The sequence below is a fragment of the Panicum virgatum genome, chromosome 6N (genome assembly GCF_016808335.1).
Source record: "Panicum virgatum strain AP13 chromosome 6N, P.virgatum_v5, whole genome shotgun sequence".
NCBI classification, from domain to species: domain Eukaryota; kingdom Viridiplantae; phylum Streptophyta; class Magnoliopsida; order Poales; family Poaceae; genus Panicum; species Panicum virgatum.
The window spans coordinates 41,062,376-41,076,746 of NC_053150.1; the positions used below are offsets into that span (position 1 = coordinate 41,062,376).

General features: G+C 45.0%; 2 protein-coding genes and 1 long non-coding RNA gene across 5 annotated transcripts; 2 read left to right on the forward strand and 1 right to left on the reverse strand.

Annotated features, from left to right (window-relative positions):
* The first annotated feature begins 2,243 nt into the window (after positions 1–2,243).
* On the forward strand, positions 2,244–5,450 carry LOC120677461 (calcineurin subunit B-like). The gene is made up of 6 exons (XM_039958615.1): positions 2,244–2,469; positions 2,563–2,687; positions 2,884–2,980; positions 3,087–3,196; positions 3,830–3,904; positions 5,149–5,450. Exons 1-6 carry the CDS (start codon positions 2,400–2,402, stop codon positions 5,197–5,199), a joined length of 528 nt encoding a protein of 175 aa, XP_039814549.1. The 5' UTR covers positions 2,244–2,399; the 3' UTR covers positions 5,200–5,450.
* A 494-nt stretch (positions 5,451–5,944) lies between these two features.
* LOC120677462 lies at positions 5,945–9,297 on the reverse strand. Of its 3 annotated transcripts, none has more exons than XR_005676336.1 (7): positions 8,765–9,297; positions 8,592–8,681; positions 7,944–8,058; positions 7,742–7,864; positions 7,361–7,551; positions 6,623–7,238; positions 5,945–6,252 (listed from the first exon to the last, which is right to left on the reverse strand). It is a non-coding gene; the product is annotated as an uncharacterized LOC120677462 (long non-coding RNA). The 3 variants fall into 3 exon arrangements; XR_005676334.1 differs by having other exon boundaries at positions 7,378–7,551; positions 8,765–9,279; XR_005676335.1 differs by having other exon boundaries at positions 7,378–7,551; positions 8,762–9,279.
* A 475-nt stretch (positions 9,298–9,772) lies between these two features.
* On the forward strand, positions 9,773–14,171 carry LOC120677460. Its single transcript, XM_039958614.1, has 3 exons — positions 9,773–10,323; positions 11,988–13,321; positions 13,819–14,171. Exons 2-3 carry the CDS (start codon positions 12,011–12,013, stop codon positions 13,840–13,842), a joined length of 1,335 nt encoding a protein of 444 aa, XP_039814548.1. The 5' UTR covers positions 9,773–10,323; positions 11,988–12,010; the 3' UTR covers positions 13,843–14,171.
* The last annotated feature ends 200 nt before the right edge of the window (positions 14,172–14,371 follow it).

Below are 14,371 nucleotides of genomic sequence, written 5' to 3' on the forward strand. Positions count from 1 at the left end.
AGAGAATCCAGTTTTGTTGCAATTTAAAATTAATTGCTAAACAATAAATTGACAAACTATGTATATTTAGACATGAATAAATTTATGGTCTTAGAAACAAATCATGTAGGAGTAAAAACTCTACCAATCAGATCCATGACTAACTAGTTGAATCAGGACCAACTAGTGCCTGGGGCCTTTTTGAATGTTTTAAACGGAGTGGAGGCTGTTTGGCCGGCCTAACTTGGCCTGCTGGCCATCGAGTCCTAAAAATGGTCCGGTTTGGCCCAAGAAAAAGGAGGGCACGGGGTTGCGGTTAGGGACTCGCTCCTGCCCTTGAACCACCGCTGTCGGATCTCTGGTGGGGCACCGCTGCCGCCTCTTGGGGGCCGCCGCCCGCCCTCTGTGCGCCGTTTGACGCCGCCAGCGCCACGTCCGTTCGGCAGCCATGGAGGGCCGTCGCCATCTCCAGGCCCTAGCGCTGCCGCCGGCCCCTTGCGAAGAGCCAGCACCGCGCGGGTCGGTCGCCGCCAGCGTGCGCCGCCGCTGGCGAGCGCCGCCATATGCCGTGCGCCGCCCTGACAGTGGGTGCTCCAGAAGGAGTCCGGGGCGGCCGTTCCCCGCCGCCGTCGACGGCTCCAGTGCGGGGACGGAGAAGTCGAAGGCCGGGGCGGGGGCACCGAGAGTGCCGCTGTGGGTGTTGTCGCCGCACCGCCGTTGTGGGCCGAGGACGCCGCCACTGATGGTGGTAGAGGGTGGGCGCCGCCACCGATGGCGGCCATGCACGGGCTGCTTGGTGCGCGAGGCCGGCAGTCGAGCAGGGGTTCCTCGTCGACGTCGAGGAGTCGGATGGCGAGGCATCCATTCTCGACAGTCACCAAACGGAAAGGCAAGAAATCCAGTGCCCAATTCAAAGAAACGTAATTTACTAGGTTTAATTCTTACTCGTTGAATAAGCCTCGTTCTCGTTGTAAGATTCTCGTCGAGTTCAACGATTCGTGAAGCCTTTGGCTTCTTCTTCTTTCTCTTCTGTTGAAGAACTCCGAGTCCTTGTTTTCACATTGTTGCCGTGTTCTCGGCGAGTTCTTGTTTGCAGTGCGTCGTGGCCGGAAGCGAGAGCCCATTCGGCCTCTGGAACTCGGCGAGTTCGACGGCGTCTAGCGTTCTTGCGCTCAGTGGTCGGCAAAGTGACTGATAACGTGTTGTAGAGTGAATGGATTGATTGCTTGTATTGATTGATGGTTTAGATCACTTCTTATATATGTACAAGAGGGAAAGGGTGCCTATTCTCGAAGGGACATGCCCCTTCGTGAATGGCCCCTCCGGGATGGCCCCTTTGTGAGTTGGCTCTTTTGAGAAAGGTAACCACCTAATGACTAAACTAATTAATTATTATAGAAATTGATCACTAATACTAATTTCTTCGTAACAGTCTGGACCAGTAATTAAACCTTATCTGTTTGGCCTCTGCAACCTTATCTCTCGGATTTGCTTCCTGTGCTCGTTGTCGACTCTCTCCATGGCCCGTTTCTCTCCATGGCGTGCAGCAGGGAGCGGCGTGAGGCGGCCGGCGCGGCGCGTGGCAGGAGATGGCGTGCGGCTGGCGTGGCGCGCTACGGGAGGCCGAGCGCAGCTTGGCTGGGGATGCTGAGCGCGGTGGCCGGTGATGTCACGCGCGGTATGGTGGCCGGCAGCCGGCGCGTGAGGCGAGTGTGGCAGGGAAGGGAGGATTTGGCGCCAAAGCCTCGCGGGCGCACTGCATCCGTCGGTTCCGTCTCGAAGCCAGCCCATACAGCGCATGACGAGCTGTCTGCATCGCGTCAGAGCACGAGCCGGTGCCGTGGTCTCGCGAGACAATGGCACCTTGCGGTTCAATCCCAAATCACCTCGTTAATCACAATTAACCAGATAAAGACGATGCTTTAATGGCCGTTGTACATGCCCTTAACTCTCCTGTCATCTCAATTTTTTACTTACATGATAATATATTTAATGTTATGAAAATCACGACCACACATAATTTGGTGCTCCCTCTCCTGACCATTTTCCTTTTCTTTTTCTCTTTTTATGGGCCGTGTTCCCTTTCCATAGGCCAAAAGGGCCGTCTTTTTTCTATCATATAAAAAGGCCGTCTTTTCATGACCACAGTGTATGGGCCTCAGAATCTCTAACTGCGGGCCACGGCAACACTTTGTAGTAGGGTCCATAGGAATTCCGGGTCCATATACCAATTTGAGCCGGGAGCGGTATTGGCCCAAAGCTCAAGAACGCCATTAATTTCCATTTCTTCCGTCGCGTCCACCGGATCGGAATCCAGTCACGCGAATTCCCTGACCGGTCATCGTCGTCCCATCCGGCTCCGGCGACCTCCTGCCCCTTCTCCTCCACCGCCGCCGCCGCCGCCCGTGGGTCCACCCGAGATGGGGAGCACGTCCTCCATGCTCACCCAGTACGACATCGAGGAGGTCCAGGACCACTGCGACCACGCCTGTGAGTCCGCTAACTCTGGCGCCTGGTCCCCTTCTCCGATCTGGGTCTGGTCTGATCTAATCTGATCTGATGCTTGGCGGCGCCGGGCGCTAGTCTCGCAGCAGGAGATCGTGTCCTTGTACCAGCGCTTCTGCCAGCTCGACCGCAACGGCGGCGGCTTCGTCTCCGCCGACGAGTTCATGTCCGTCCCCGAGTTCGCAGTCAATCCCCTCTCCCAGGTGCGCCCCCCTCCTACCTCTGAACTCATCTCACTTCAGGCCACTCTCCTCCATTTCAGCAATATCCATGGTTTTGCCAAGTATGCTAGGGGCTAGAAAGCATGCTACATTGAGGGTTTTGGATGGTACATGGGAATTGTGTGATCGAGGAAGTGTTATTATAGATTGCAATTGAATGTTGCTTTGTTTCTATCAGAGGCTCCTGCGGATGCTGGATGGGCTCAACTTCAAGGAGTTTGTGGCGTTTTTATCTGCGTTTAGCCCCCGCACAAGCCTGCAGCAAAAGATTGAATGTAGGTATCAGGTTCTTAAAATTCCCCATTAGCTTTATGTCCATATGTAGTGTGTATCTTCTCTCAAATCTGTTTTATGTCTGATTATTCTATTTTCTATCTTTAGTTATTTTTAGGGTTTATGACACTGACTGCAACGGGAAGGTTGCATTTGATGACATCTTGAGCATCTTGCGAGATCTGACGGGCTCGTTTATGACAGAGCAACAGAGACAGGTTTGTGCTTTGGATTTCTGGTGCCTTCTTGTGTATCACACGTTGCAGAAAAAGTCTGGACCATTACAGCAAAATAATTAATAATCTTGACGTGATTCCACTTGCTGCTTGAATGACTGGACATGCTGCATGCTTTTCACATGTTGCTTTTGCTTTAAGGGGCCACAACCTTTGGGTGTGTCTCTCTGAAATATTGATTTTGTACAAAAAATAGCATTCTTATGCTGTTGTCTACATTTTAGTCATGATATTGGTGGGTGGACTTCTTGCAATGGTATGAACTGCTAGTCTGCTAGATAGTTTTACCTGAGAAGTTATCTTACCAAAACATAATGCCTTTACAAGGAGTTCATCTGCAAATTATCTTTTGTCTTTCTCCCAAGGAAAAGGCACTGTTTTATCATTCATAATTGCCACCGTTTGGCAGGTTATGTAGTATCCTGGAGTTAAGTTCATTACTCTGGCCTACATTAGGTTTGAAAATGTTTATTGTTTTACCAATATGCTTATAGCTATTTAAGGATTTAAGGATATTTTACTCACTATGATTTTGGGCTATCACCCCACCCCTTCTCCCTCTGTTGTACTCCTTTCTGGATGTACTTTTCTGAAAACACATCTTGTGCATTACAGAAAGTCTTGACTCATGTGTTAGAAGAAGCTGGCTACACAAAAGATTCACATTTCACTCTCCCAGACTTTATGAAGGTAAACTCTTCCTCCTTTAGCAGCTAAATTTACTCAGTCATATATTTGGGCATCAAAGAATTACTTTTTCTGCATGTCAGAATATACTATCTGATCTGTGTATCAGTTCGATTGATTAAACTTGAATTATGGTCGTAAGTTAATGGTTGGTAAAATTTAAATCTAACTGTGATACTATTTTGTTATACTGGGTCAACCTTAATACCAGGTGTTATGACAACTTGGCAAGTATTGGAGTACATGATATTCAAATCTGTTATTTGAAGGAGCAACACTTCTGTGGAAGAGCTCCTGTTTGTATTGCTATAAAATAACCAGCAACAGTCTACATAGTACATTTAAAGCATAGGGAGGCTTCAGAATATTTCTGAATAAGGATCTCGTATTGACAGCGGAAAAATGTAAAATCTATACTGTTTGTGAGCAAGTGAGAACTGTCTCCTGAAATGTAAATTTTTCAGACAAGATTCATCTGATCCATTTCCTGCTAATTGCATACTGCTGAATTCATGAATGAAATGTTTCTTTCTATTATGGCACCTGCTGTCTGCAAATATCTTTATAACCAAATATAGTCATAAAACCATCTGCCACTTGCTATTGTCCATTAGGCCAATCCCAATGGGTGGTTTCATTTTGTTGTTTCCAAGAGTGCAACATCAACATAACACAAATGAAACCATAGATGAAACTCACTCCACAATGCATTGTTTCACGTTTGCTATTTCATAGGCTCTCATCACATTTAATTCTAAGACTCATCAAGAGTTGGTAACCGTGCATACATGGTTTCATCTAGATGAAAGCTATTTTATCTCTCTCCTCATTATTCCAGTGCCACATCATCTAAAATGGTGACATGACCCCCTATTTGGTATGCATGAAATTCTTATGAAACCTCAGAATGGCCTTAGCTTATCTTAGTCAGATATTCACAGCACATACACAATTGCACATTATCCCTTGTTTTGCAGTAAATCAAATAATTGAAACCGTCAAGCATGATCATATCACAAGGCTAGTACAGAAGAAGAATATACTTTCCATGTCATATTCTGAAATATACAAAGTAATTATCTGTATTGTAAAATCGTATCGTTGTTTTAACGTACCTTGGAAATTCTGTAGTATTCACTTATGAAGTTACGGCTATCAATGTAGCCACTACACCTGTATTACATTATTTCAGTTGGAGAAGGAAGCATCATTTTTTTTTCCTTGACAAACTTGTATTCCATTTTCAGATTCTTGGCAATTCTGAGCTCAAGATGGAGGTTGAAGTTCCCATTGACTAATAACTTAATAATTATCTGTATAGTTGTATCGTCATGCTGTTGCTCAGTGTGTCTTCATTTGTGTTAGATTGGGTTGATGGTTTATTTCTATTCTTGTAATGTAACTCAAATCATGATCAGAGTTGTAATTAAGCATACATCTGTACTTGCTATTTGGAGGTTTAGTTGACTCCAACATATGCTCCTTTCCACTTGTCTATGCCTCATGTCATGTTCCATATACCCTTACTGCCATAAGGTTCACTTCCAAATATGTCAACTTTTTTTCAGATAATAAAAGCATCAGTGAATATAGGGTTCTTATTAGTGCTACTGCACTGTACTAGTTAATATCTTGTGAAAGGTCATAATCTGTATCATTTATTGTTGGGATTAATCTTGTATATATGTGTTGATTAACTTGCGGTGTGCCAAAGAAGAAACTGGAAACATGATGAACATTTCAGGTTTAATTGAAACATAACAATACTAAATTCATTCGGTCAGGGCGCACAAGGTGTCTGGTTGTTTATTCTCAGACTAGTAAGGTGCCCGTGCTAACGCCACGGGTAAAACAATACATGATCCCTAGTCCAAAATGAGAAATATATATTTCACACAAAGATGTAATAGAGTTTACACAACCACGTCCATAGAACAAAATCAAATTTAAAATCACAAGAATACAACCGTCTTTAGCTAGAAAGTGCAGCTCTTCAAAATTTAAAATCTGGTAGTCTCTTCAAACCGTGATGGGTTTGCAATGGATTTAAAGTGCAAACTTGTTCTCAGGTAAATCAATTGGGAGATACTTCTCTAATATGCTACAAACAAACATTCCTTTTTATGCTGCAATATTGATGTCGAGTATACAGACAGGTAAAAGTTCTAAGAAAGACAAACGGAATTCTGATATTACATACCCACCAGCTCTGCCACACTTCCCAGGGCGGGAAGAAATGCACGCCACCAGCTCTTCAATGTGGGGGTCAAGTGTGCGTCCCTGCTGATGCTTCTCAAGCTTGCTCTGGACGTGGTTGCTCTTCTTTGCTTCCTCAGCTGCAGCCTCGCCCTCTAGAGTAAAGGAAAAGGAATTTAACTAAAATTATCACACTTAGTTTTCTGGGAAAGACTACCAAAATACATTCATTCAAAATAATCAACTCTAATATCTTTTATATAGAAACCAAAACATGCAAAGAAATGGAGAAACAAGCTATTCACATACAGCAGAAGGATAAAGGAAGAGGCTTATAAAAAATATGTAAGACAGGTGAAGTGTCTGCTTAGGAATAAGCAGTATCTACATGAACTACATTTAGAACCCTCAAAACCGAACAGGATGAGCTGCTATTTGTAATCTACAAAATATAGTGTGTGAACAGTGATCCCAATTCCTTGCACATGACAAAGTCAGTAAACTTTCAGTTGCAAGGAAACATACCTAAGGAGCATCCTTCTTGGCGGCAGGTGCCTTCTTCCTACCGATGTCCACTCCATAGTGTGTTAGGTACCACTGCTTGAATGGGGCAGTATCAACTTGTACAATGGCGCTCTTCACAATGGTCTGAGTCCTCACGAGCTCATTGTTTGACGCATTGTAGACAAATAAGAAACTGAATAAGTCTATGCACAATATTTAACTGGAACTAACATCACATGCATGGAAAAAATATGCAGAAACCAAAAAAACAATGTAATAGCCACATGTATAGATCCTGTCATCTCACATTATAGAGTTCAGAATTTCTCTTCGATAAGAAAGTTTCAAAAAAAAAGATCAAATTTATTTCTTCCTCACTTCCTTGTTTTATTCATTGAAATGATTCTTATAGATAATAATAGATAGTATATCTGCCTTGTAGGGATATTATTGGGAACACCTATGCAGAACGTAAAGCTAAATGTTAGTACTCTTAGATATTAAATAATAAGCTTGGCAACTACACAGTACATATGCTCCAGCAAGTGCTACATCAGAAAACCTTTGCAACGGGTGTAGTGGCAATCAGAATGTGCCAGTTTGGATCTTCAACTGATTAGGTACTGCCACAAATAACCTATAAGAGAAAAAAAACATTTTAATAAGTACTAATTATGAATGAATCCTAATTGTAATATAATCGAACTACTATAAAGGCAGAATGCTAAAACAGAGAAATGTGCGCATCATGGTTCTAACTCAAGCCATCGCGTGACCTGTAGAGGATGCAATGCATTGTAAATTTGTAATCACCACCGGCCACCCGCGTCCGCTTCGACTGTTAGCTGCCTCCCTCGTCGTCGTCCGCTTCGACTGTTAGCTGCCTCCCTCGTCGTCGTCGTTGCTCAATTGTGAATTTTGGGTGTCACAACCTTGACAGTTTAGGAAACCTATCAAGACATACAAGGTTACAAGGAGCAAAAACAATATAAAATTTTATATTCCAAAGCTATTTTTATTCAGAATAAAGAATAAAAAATATCCAAAATTCAGTGCCATGGCAATACATAGGCATTGCTGGCAACCTAGGAACTCCATGTTGTAGCTGTAAAAAATCCAAAAAAAAAAGGAGCTAGCTACCTTGTATAGCAGGAATCAAATTTCCTTCTCAGCTCTTCCTGTTCTGATGGAGAAGCTCATTTCTGCTATCTTCTCTCTCAAGCAATGCACACAGCAAGAAGCAACCTGGCTCTTTGCTTGGCTCTGTTTTTATCCAGTAGCACACTGCTTATTGCTAGCATCTTCTATCTCGATCAAGCAGAAACCAGGAAAAAAACTTCACCTGAAGCTTTTTCTTATCCAAAACATGATCCACTCAGAAGTGTACCCTCAACCTTAGGCTTCTTTCAAATCAGCAGCACATCAGATAGCTCTTGTTCATAGCCTGAAAAAATAAACTGACAAGGAGTAGCAGAGGGGCAAGAAGAATTAGTTCAGAGCATGCATCTGTTAGGTTAGGACAACTCTAGGTTTTGCATTTTTCTTGTCATATAATTTCCATTTTCAGTATCAATAATTAGACTCTTGAGTAATTGTAGCTGACAGTGGTGGTAGTAGTTTTCCTGCAGAGCAACAGAGTGCTTTAGGGTGTCGGTTCATTCCCAGGTCAATTAGCTATAACCTGCTGCTCTGTCCTACTTTGAGGTGCATACATGTTGCTCGGTATACACTATTTAGTACACAATTGAACGGTCGTACAGAGCAATAGAGACCTGAAATCAGAGTACTTTGGCTCAGTCTGGAGTCACCCTTAACCATAGCTACTAACTAAATTCTTTCAGACTTGTCATAGGAACATCTTTCACACAAGCTATTCCTGTGCGTTCTCTGAACAACAGATCACAACCCTACGGGCCTATGCAATACATGTGATTGCCCACCAAAATCAAACCTAAGAACCATGGTATTAGTGGATAATTTGTGATCTTACCTAATTACGGAAGTCACCATGGACGAAGCGGCTCCTATGCTGCAGCACAGCGGCCGGCTCGATGATGCAGCAGCAGTACACGGCAATGACCTAGCAGCAGTTTTGAACACAAATTAAAATAGAATCTGAGAGGGAGAGAAGGGGATTAGAGAGAGGAAGTAGGCCAGGACCACCTCATGGCGATGCTGGCTTGCTGCTAGCACCAATTGGAATTCAGAAGCTCGCTGGCTGTAGGAGCATCGATGGAGGAGGGGTTGGTGTGGTGGGAGCGGATGGCTGAGTGCTCGAATGGGGTGCGGCGGCGGGGCAAGGAGCGAGGACATGGGCGGAGAGTGGCCTGACGGCGACCTCCCGCCCTCGGATTTCGAGGTAGAGGTCGACCTGCCCCCTCCCCCGGAGGAGGGCGGCGACGGGGAGCCCTACGGCGGAGCCGAGGCGGAGGTCGTCTCCAGGGAAGAGGAAGCAGACAACGCGGAGGGCGTGGACGTGGTCGTCGCAGGCGATGAAAACAGGGACCACGACAAACCGGAAGAACGATGCGTCGATGCAGATCCATCCAAGGGAGGCGTAGATCCGGTGAGGGAGAGGGCGGATCCGGAGCCGAGGTGGAGAAGACGACCTAGGTTTCGGGGCTGAGGGAGAGAGCAATGCAGGCCCAGCGGGAGGCCGCAGGGCGTGCGCGTCCCGGCGGCGGCCGGAGGCTGGAGACGGCGCACGTCCAGGCAGCGGCGGCGGCCGGATCCAGCAGGCGGCGGAGCGCGGTCGGAGCCCGAAGGCGGCGCGCGTCCCGGCTGCGGCCGGAGCCCGCAGGCGGCACGCGGGTGCGCTCGGTCGTGGCTCACGGTCGTGGCTCACGGTAAAGGCGGCGGTTGCCAACAACGTGGGGGGCGACGTGTGGTGGGGGAGCTGTAACTGGCGCGGGAGCGGGAGCTGGCGCGGGAGCTGGCGCTGGCAGCCTCCTCGTGCCGGATCCGTGCCATGGTGGTCGAATCCCGGCCGGCGAGGAACGGCGAGCCGCTGCGCTGTGGGCGAGGTACGGTGGAGCACGGGAGTGGTAAGGCGTCGGCGAGCGCGAGGAGCGGTTCAGATCCGAGGCGAGGGACGGCGAGGGGCGGCGCCGCGGGCGAGGGGCGAGGCGGCGGCGCGGCACAGCGAGGGACGGCGAGGGGCGGCGTGGCGGGCGAGGGGCGGCGTGGCGGGCGAGGCGTCGGCGCGAGGGAGAGCGAGAAGCGGGGGGCGACAGCCGAGGAGGCGAGCGACCGGCTGTGTGGGCCGGGAGTGGGCTGCGTTCGGCCCACGCGGCGGGGTGCGGGGAGGAGGCGACGCACGAACTACTGCTGCATTATAGGAGTAGAGATGTGCAGGACAGCAGAAGCCAACAATATTGTGTTGCAGTTGTGCCTGTCATGGCCAACTTGAGGAAACCCTATAAAACGGTAGATTCTCCTCAAGAAAAATAGCTAGATTCTGGATGGAGACTGATTTTAAGATAACCTCCAGATTTACATCCCAAAAATAAATCACACCTTCCTGTCTTTCTCTCTCTGTTGAAAGGAGGCGTCCAATGTTTTCCATGGCCTTCCTCTCTTTCAAGAGGAGGCGTCCAATGTTTTCCCCTATTAATAGACGGTATCCTGATTACCTGCAAGTTCTTCCTTCCATGCAGGAAGGGATGGCAGAACTATTGGAGTTTAGCCAGGGAAACATCTTTAGCTCGTCGGTGTCAATCTTGGTAAGTTTGAAACTACTCTAATGTGCTTATACCTTTTCCAAGTTATGTCCAATGGATAGAATTGACGAGCTCAAACTATTTATTCTTAATTGTTGCCAAAATCTCTTACCTTTTGTTGAAACTGACCAGAAAATCTCTTGTGCAACAATGAACAATTTGACAATCCAATCTGCATCACAATTCTTAGTTGGACATGTATTCTTGCATTTGCCATTGCTATGACCTTCACGGTTAGCTCAATTTCTGCTATTTGGTTTCAATGTGTCTTGATTCCTGGTTGCACCATTTCATCAAGTATGCTTGCCTTTTCATTTGCCTTCTAGAATGAGCATGATTGCGCATCTCCAAATTATTGTTGGCACATTCATGGATCAGTAATTAGTTCCATGGCAGAAGATCCTTACCCACCATGTTGTAATACATAGTTTCTAAGTTATTTTTCATATTTGTGTGTTGGTCTCCTGGCCAAAAGGATTGGTGCTTCTGTTAGCAGACAAAACTTAGGCCATGAAAATTTTCATTTTATCAGATAGCAGTTTAACCTAACCCGTTGTTTTTTCTTCATTTTGATTCCATTATGGTTATACCTTTCTCTGCTTGTCGTCGAGGGATAATAATTAGTAAAGGAAAATTCAGACCTGGTGTCTAATCAGCACTGAAGTTTGTAGATTATGGGTATCACAGGAATACATGTAAGCAAAACATAGCATAATGCTGTATTGAAGTAAGAGTAAAGGTTAAGTTGTAACTAGGATTGAGATCAGGACCTACATATATGTTGAATTGGCATATAAAGTTTGCATACAGGACCTGTCTTGTTTATCACTTGAAGTGATGGTAGAAGGCCAAGTGCCAATTGGTTTAAGCTTCAAGAAATATTATGTTGGAAGTATTATCAAGCTTTTTTCAATCGCATTGATGTGTAAATGATGTATGGTCGTCTACTAGATTAAAAAAATAAGTAATTGCTTCTGGCTAAGATGGAAAATGACAATTTCATGAAAAACAAGATACTGTGTGGAATGCTGTATGAGGGGCATGTAAGTTTCCTAGATAATAGAGTACATTGTAGAATATGGGTAATATAGGGCTTGTTCGGATCGCTGGTGCTGGGCTGATTTGGCTGAGCTTAAGTCCAGCCGAACAGCTGGTGAGCCAGGCGCAGCGCTGCCTCCAGCCACGCTATCCAGCACGAACAGTGCAAATACCAGCCAGCCAGCGCGGATTCCCAGCCAGCCAGCCCTTTTCAGTTCATCTGAACGGGCTGATATACATTCCTATTCTAAAGTTTTACCAATGCTCATACTTTGTAAGGTAGTAAGACAGAATTTCTTGAGGACTATTTACTTTTCTGGAACTCAGAAATTTCTGAAGGATTCATCATGCAATCCTCTTTTCTAGTTTCAATTATTGAAACACCGGAATGTGTTGTTCTTCTCAAGCTTCTCAAATTTGCAATTATCAAGTGATAGAGAGAACTCATAAAGCTAATTTTGCCCATGTTCTAGTGCCTGTTTCTTGAAAATATTAATTTAATATCTCCTTGTAAGTGAATGAGGTAGTCTCCATGCATAAGATTGGTGAACTAGTACTTATCCCTAGTTTTCTGGTAGTACATCTTCCAGAAATCAGAACACTGATTGAAGTTTACTTAAATGGTACAGGTCATAGATGGAAACAGACTTTTATGTTAATGCAAATGACAAACATTGAACATCAATCAGGGCCTTTTACCAAGATGGCAGAAAACGATGCTATTCAGTTACAGAGAGCAATATTTGCCCAGTACATTATGATAAAAAAGTTATTTATGGAGCTAGAAGTGGAAAGAGAAGCTTCAGCTACCGCTGCAAGTGCGGCCATGTCAATGATTCGAAAGCTTCAGAAAGAGAAGGATGCAGAGAGGATGGAAGCATGGCAGTACAAAAGAATAGCTGAGGAAAAGATGAACCACACTGACGGAGCACTGAAGATTCTAAAGGAGGTGATGGAGCTAAAGGAATTGGAGATCTCTTATCTGAGGAACAAACTGCAGGTGTATAAACACAAGCTATTAGATGCTGGCATTGATGATTCTGACATTGCTGATGAGACAATAGCTAGTAATATACCTTTGTTTGAAAGCAAGAACGTGGAGAATCTTTGTCGTAAGATCAAAAGGAATTTGTCTCTGCCAACTTTGCGGTTGAATAAACTATATACTGATATGGACATCAACAAAAATGGTGGAGTACAATCAGCAAGGAGCAGGCCGAGTGATGATGGATGGGAGCATATTTCTACAGATGGTATGGCTTTAGAGCCCAAGAAAAGCTTGTCAACGGATGTCAACAGTACAGAAAAGCAAAGTGAAGAACCGAAACCTCCAAGCAGTGGTGAAGCTTTACATGACTCTCAGCCATTGGAAGAGTCTTCATGTTGTTCCTCGTTCTCAGTGAGTCATCAGACAGATATATTAAGTGAAACAGCAGTTCAGGTCAGTGGAGATGTGGAATACATGGTGAACCATGATAGACCCAAGGAGTCTTGTTTAGGTACTGAAACGGGTGAACTAACAGTTCATCCTCTAAGTGGACTTGACCCGCTCCAAATTCCAGAAAGAAGCAATGTGACGACTGATTCCTCATGTACTGGAAGTGAAATACTTACAGAGGAATCAGAACTGTCTCCCTCGGTTGCTACCAAAGGGCGAGGGCCACGTAGTCTATCCAGGTTCGCTGCAACAAGAAAAATTGGATCCATGAATAATGTTGATAGACATGTTCGTCGAAGCTCCGGGAGTCAGACACCCCGAGCTGGTGTTGAGAGAACCAGATCAAGGCTAAAGCGCGTGCAAAGTGAAAAGATGGTTGAGCTAGGTGACACTAAAACTAACAAGGAGCAAATCATAATGCTGAAGGAGGTATACGAGCAGCTTGGCATGATAGAGTCACACATGAGACCTTCTAGTTCTCAAGAAAGCCCCCGAAATGACACATCGTTAGATTCTGTTATGGAGGTATTTCTTTTAAGCCTACTTTATGGACATTTTCTGAGCTCTTTTGAGATAACTTGCACCACTCAAGTGCAATATCATAATTACTGTTGAGGTCATTGAATAAACTGAGTTGATCATCATTTCTTGAATGTAATAATTAGTAGTAAATACAACAATATCTTTCACTAAAATCAGATTACATCCATAAATTATACTCTTCAATTATCCCAGCACTGCTCTGTGCTGCTTTTGACATGGTGTTGACTTCACCAGGAACTGCTAAATGTAATGCTATTCACCATTTAAAGCCAATGATCCTAGATCGTGTTCTCTTCTACTTGTAAAAGATTATGTTGACCATCACTGTTTCATCCGTTTGTGCCCATGTAGAACAAAAAAAAAAGTAAATGAGACATGAGATTATCATGAAGTAATAAGCATGGAGCCTACACACTTGCATTTGTTGCCTTTTCTTGTATAGAGCTACCTTCTCTAATAATGCAAAACTTTTGCAACAGGCGGCTCTGTCCTTCTCCATATAACCCTGCCGGGCTTGTGCCATCTGAAGCATGTCGTGAGGCCATCTGGTGGCAATTCAAGTTTTTTAATCTGGCGGCACATTATCGCATACTTCACAATTTTTCAAGGGATACAAACCAGAGGCGAGCCCTTTTCTGTTTAAATATCTCCTTCATCAACGCAATACAGTGAAAACTGGGGAATGCGTGGGCACAGTTCACATTGTTAAATCTAACGCCATCCCAAAAGTGCGTATGTTGTAAGGTTGTTCACTTGTTTGCACAGGCATTCGCCTGCTGGCATGTTCGATTTGTATCTGATGTGTATATAGATGAAGGCAAGGAAGATAAAAAGGCTGGGTGTAGAGAAGGGCAGGTGCAGGATTGTGCTGCAGATAACCTTTGCTACACTGAGTATATTCATTCGCAGCGTGTGGCATCCCCCTGCCTGAACATCTCGGTTACTTCCAAGGCCTGAGGTGCCCAAAAAAAAAAACGTCATGAAAGAAATTTGTGATTTGGCTAAGACATGTATCTACATCTTCGTCAAATT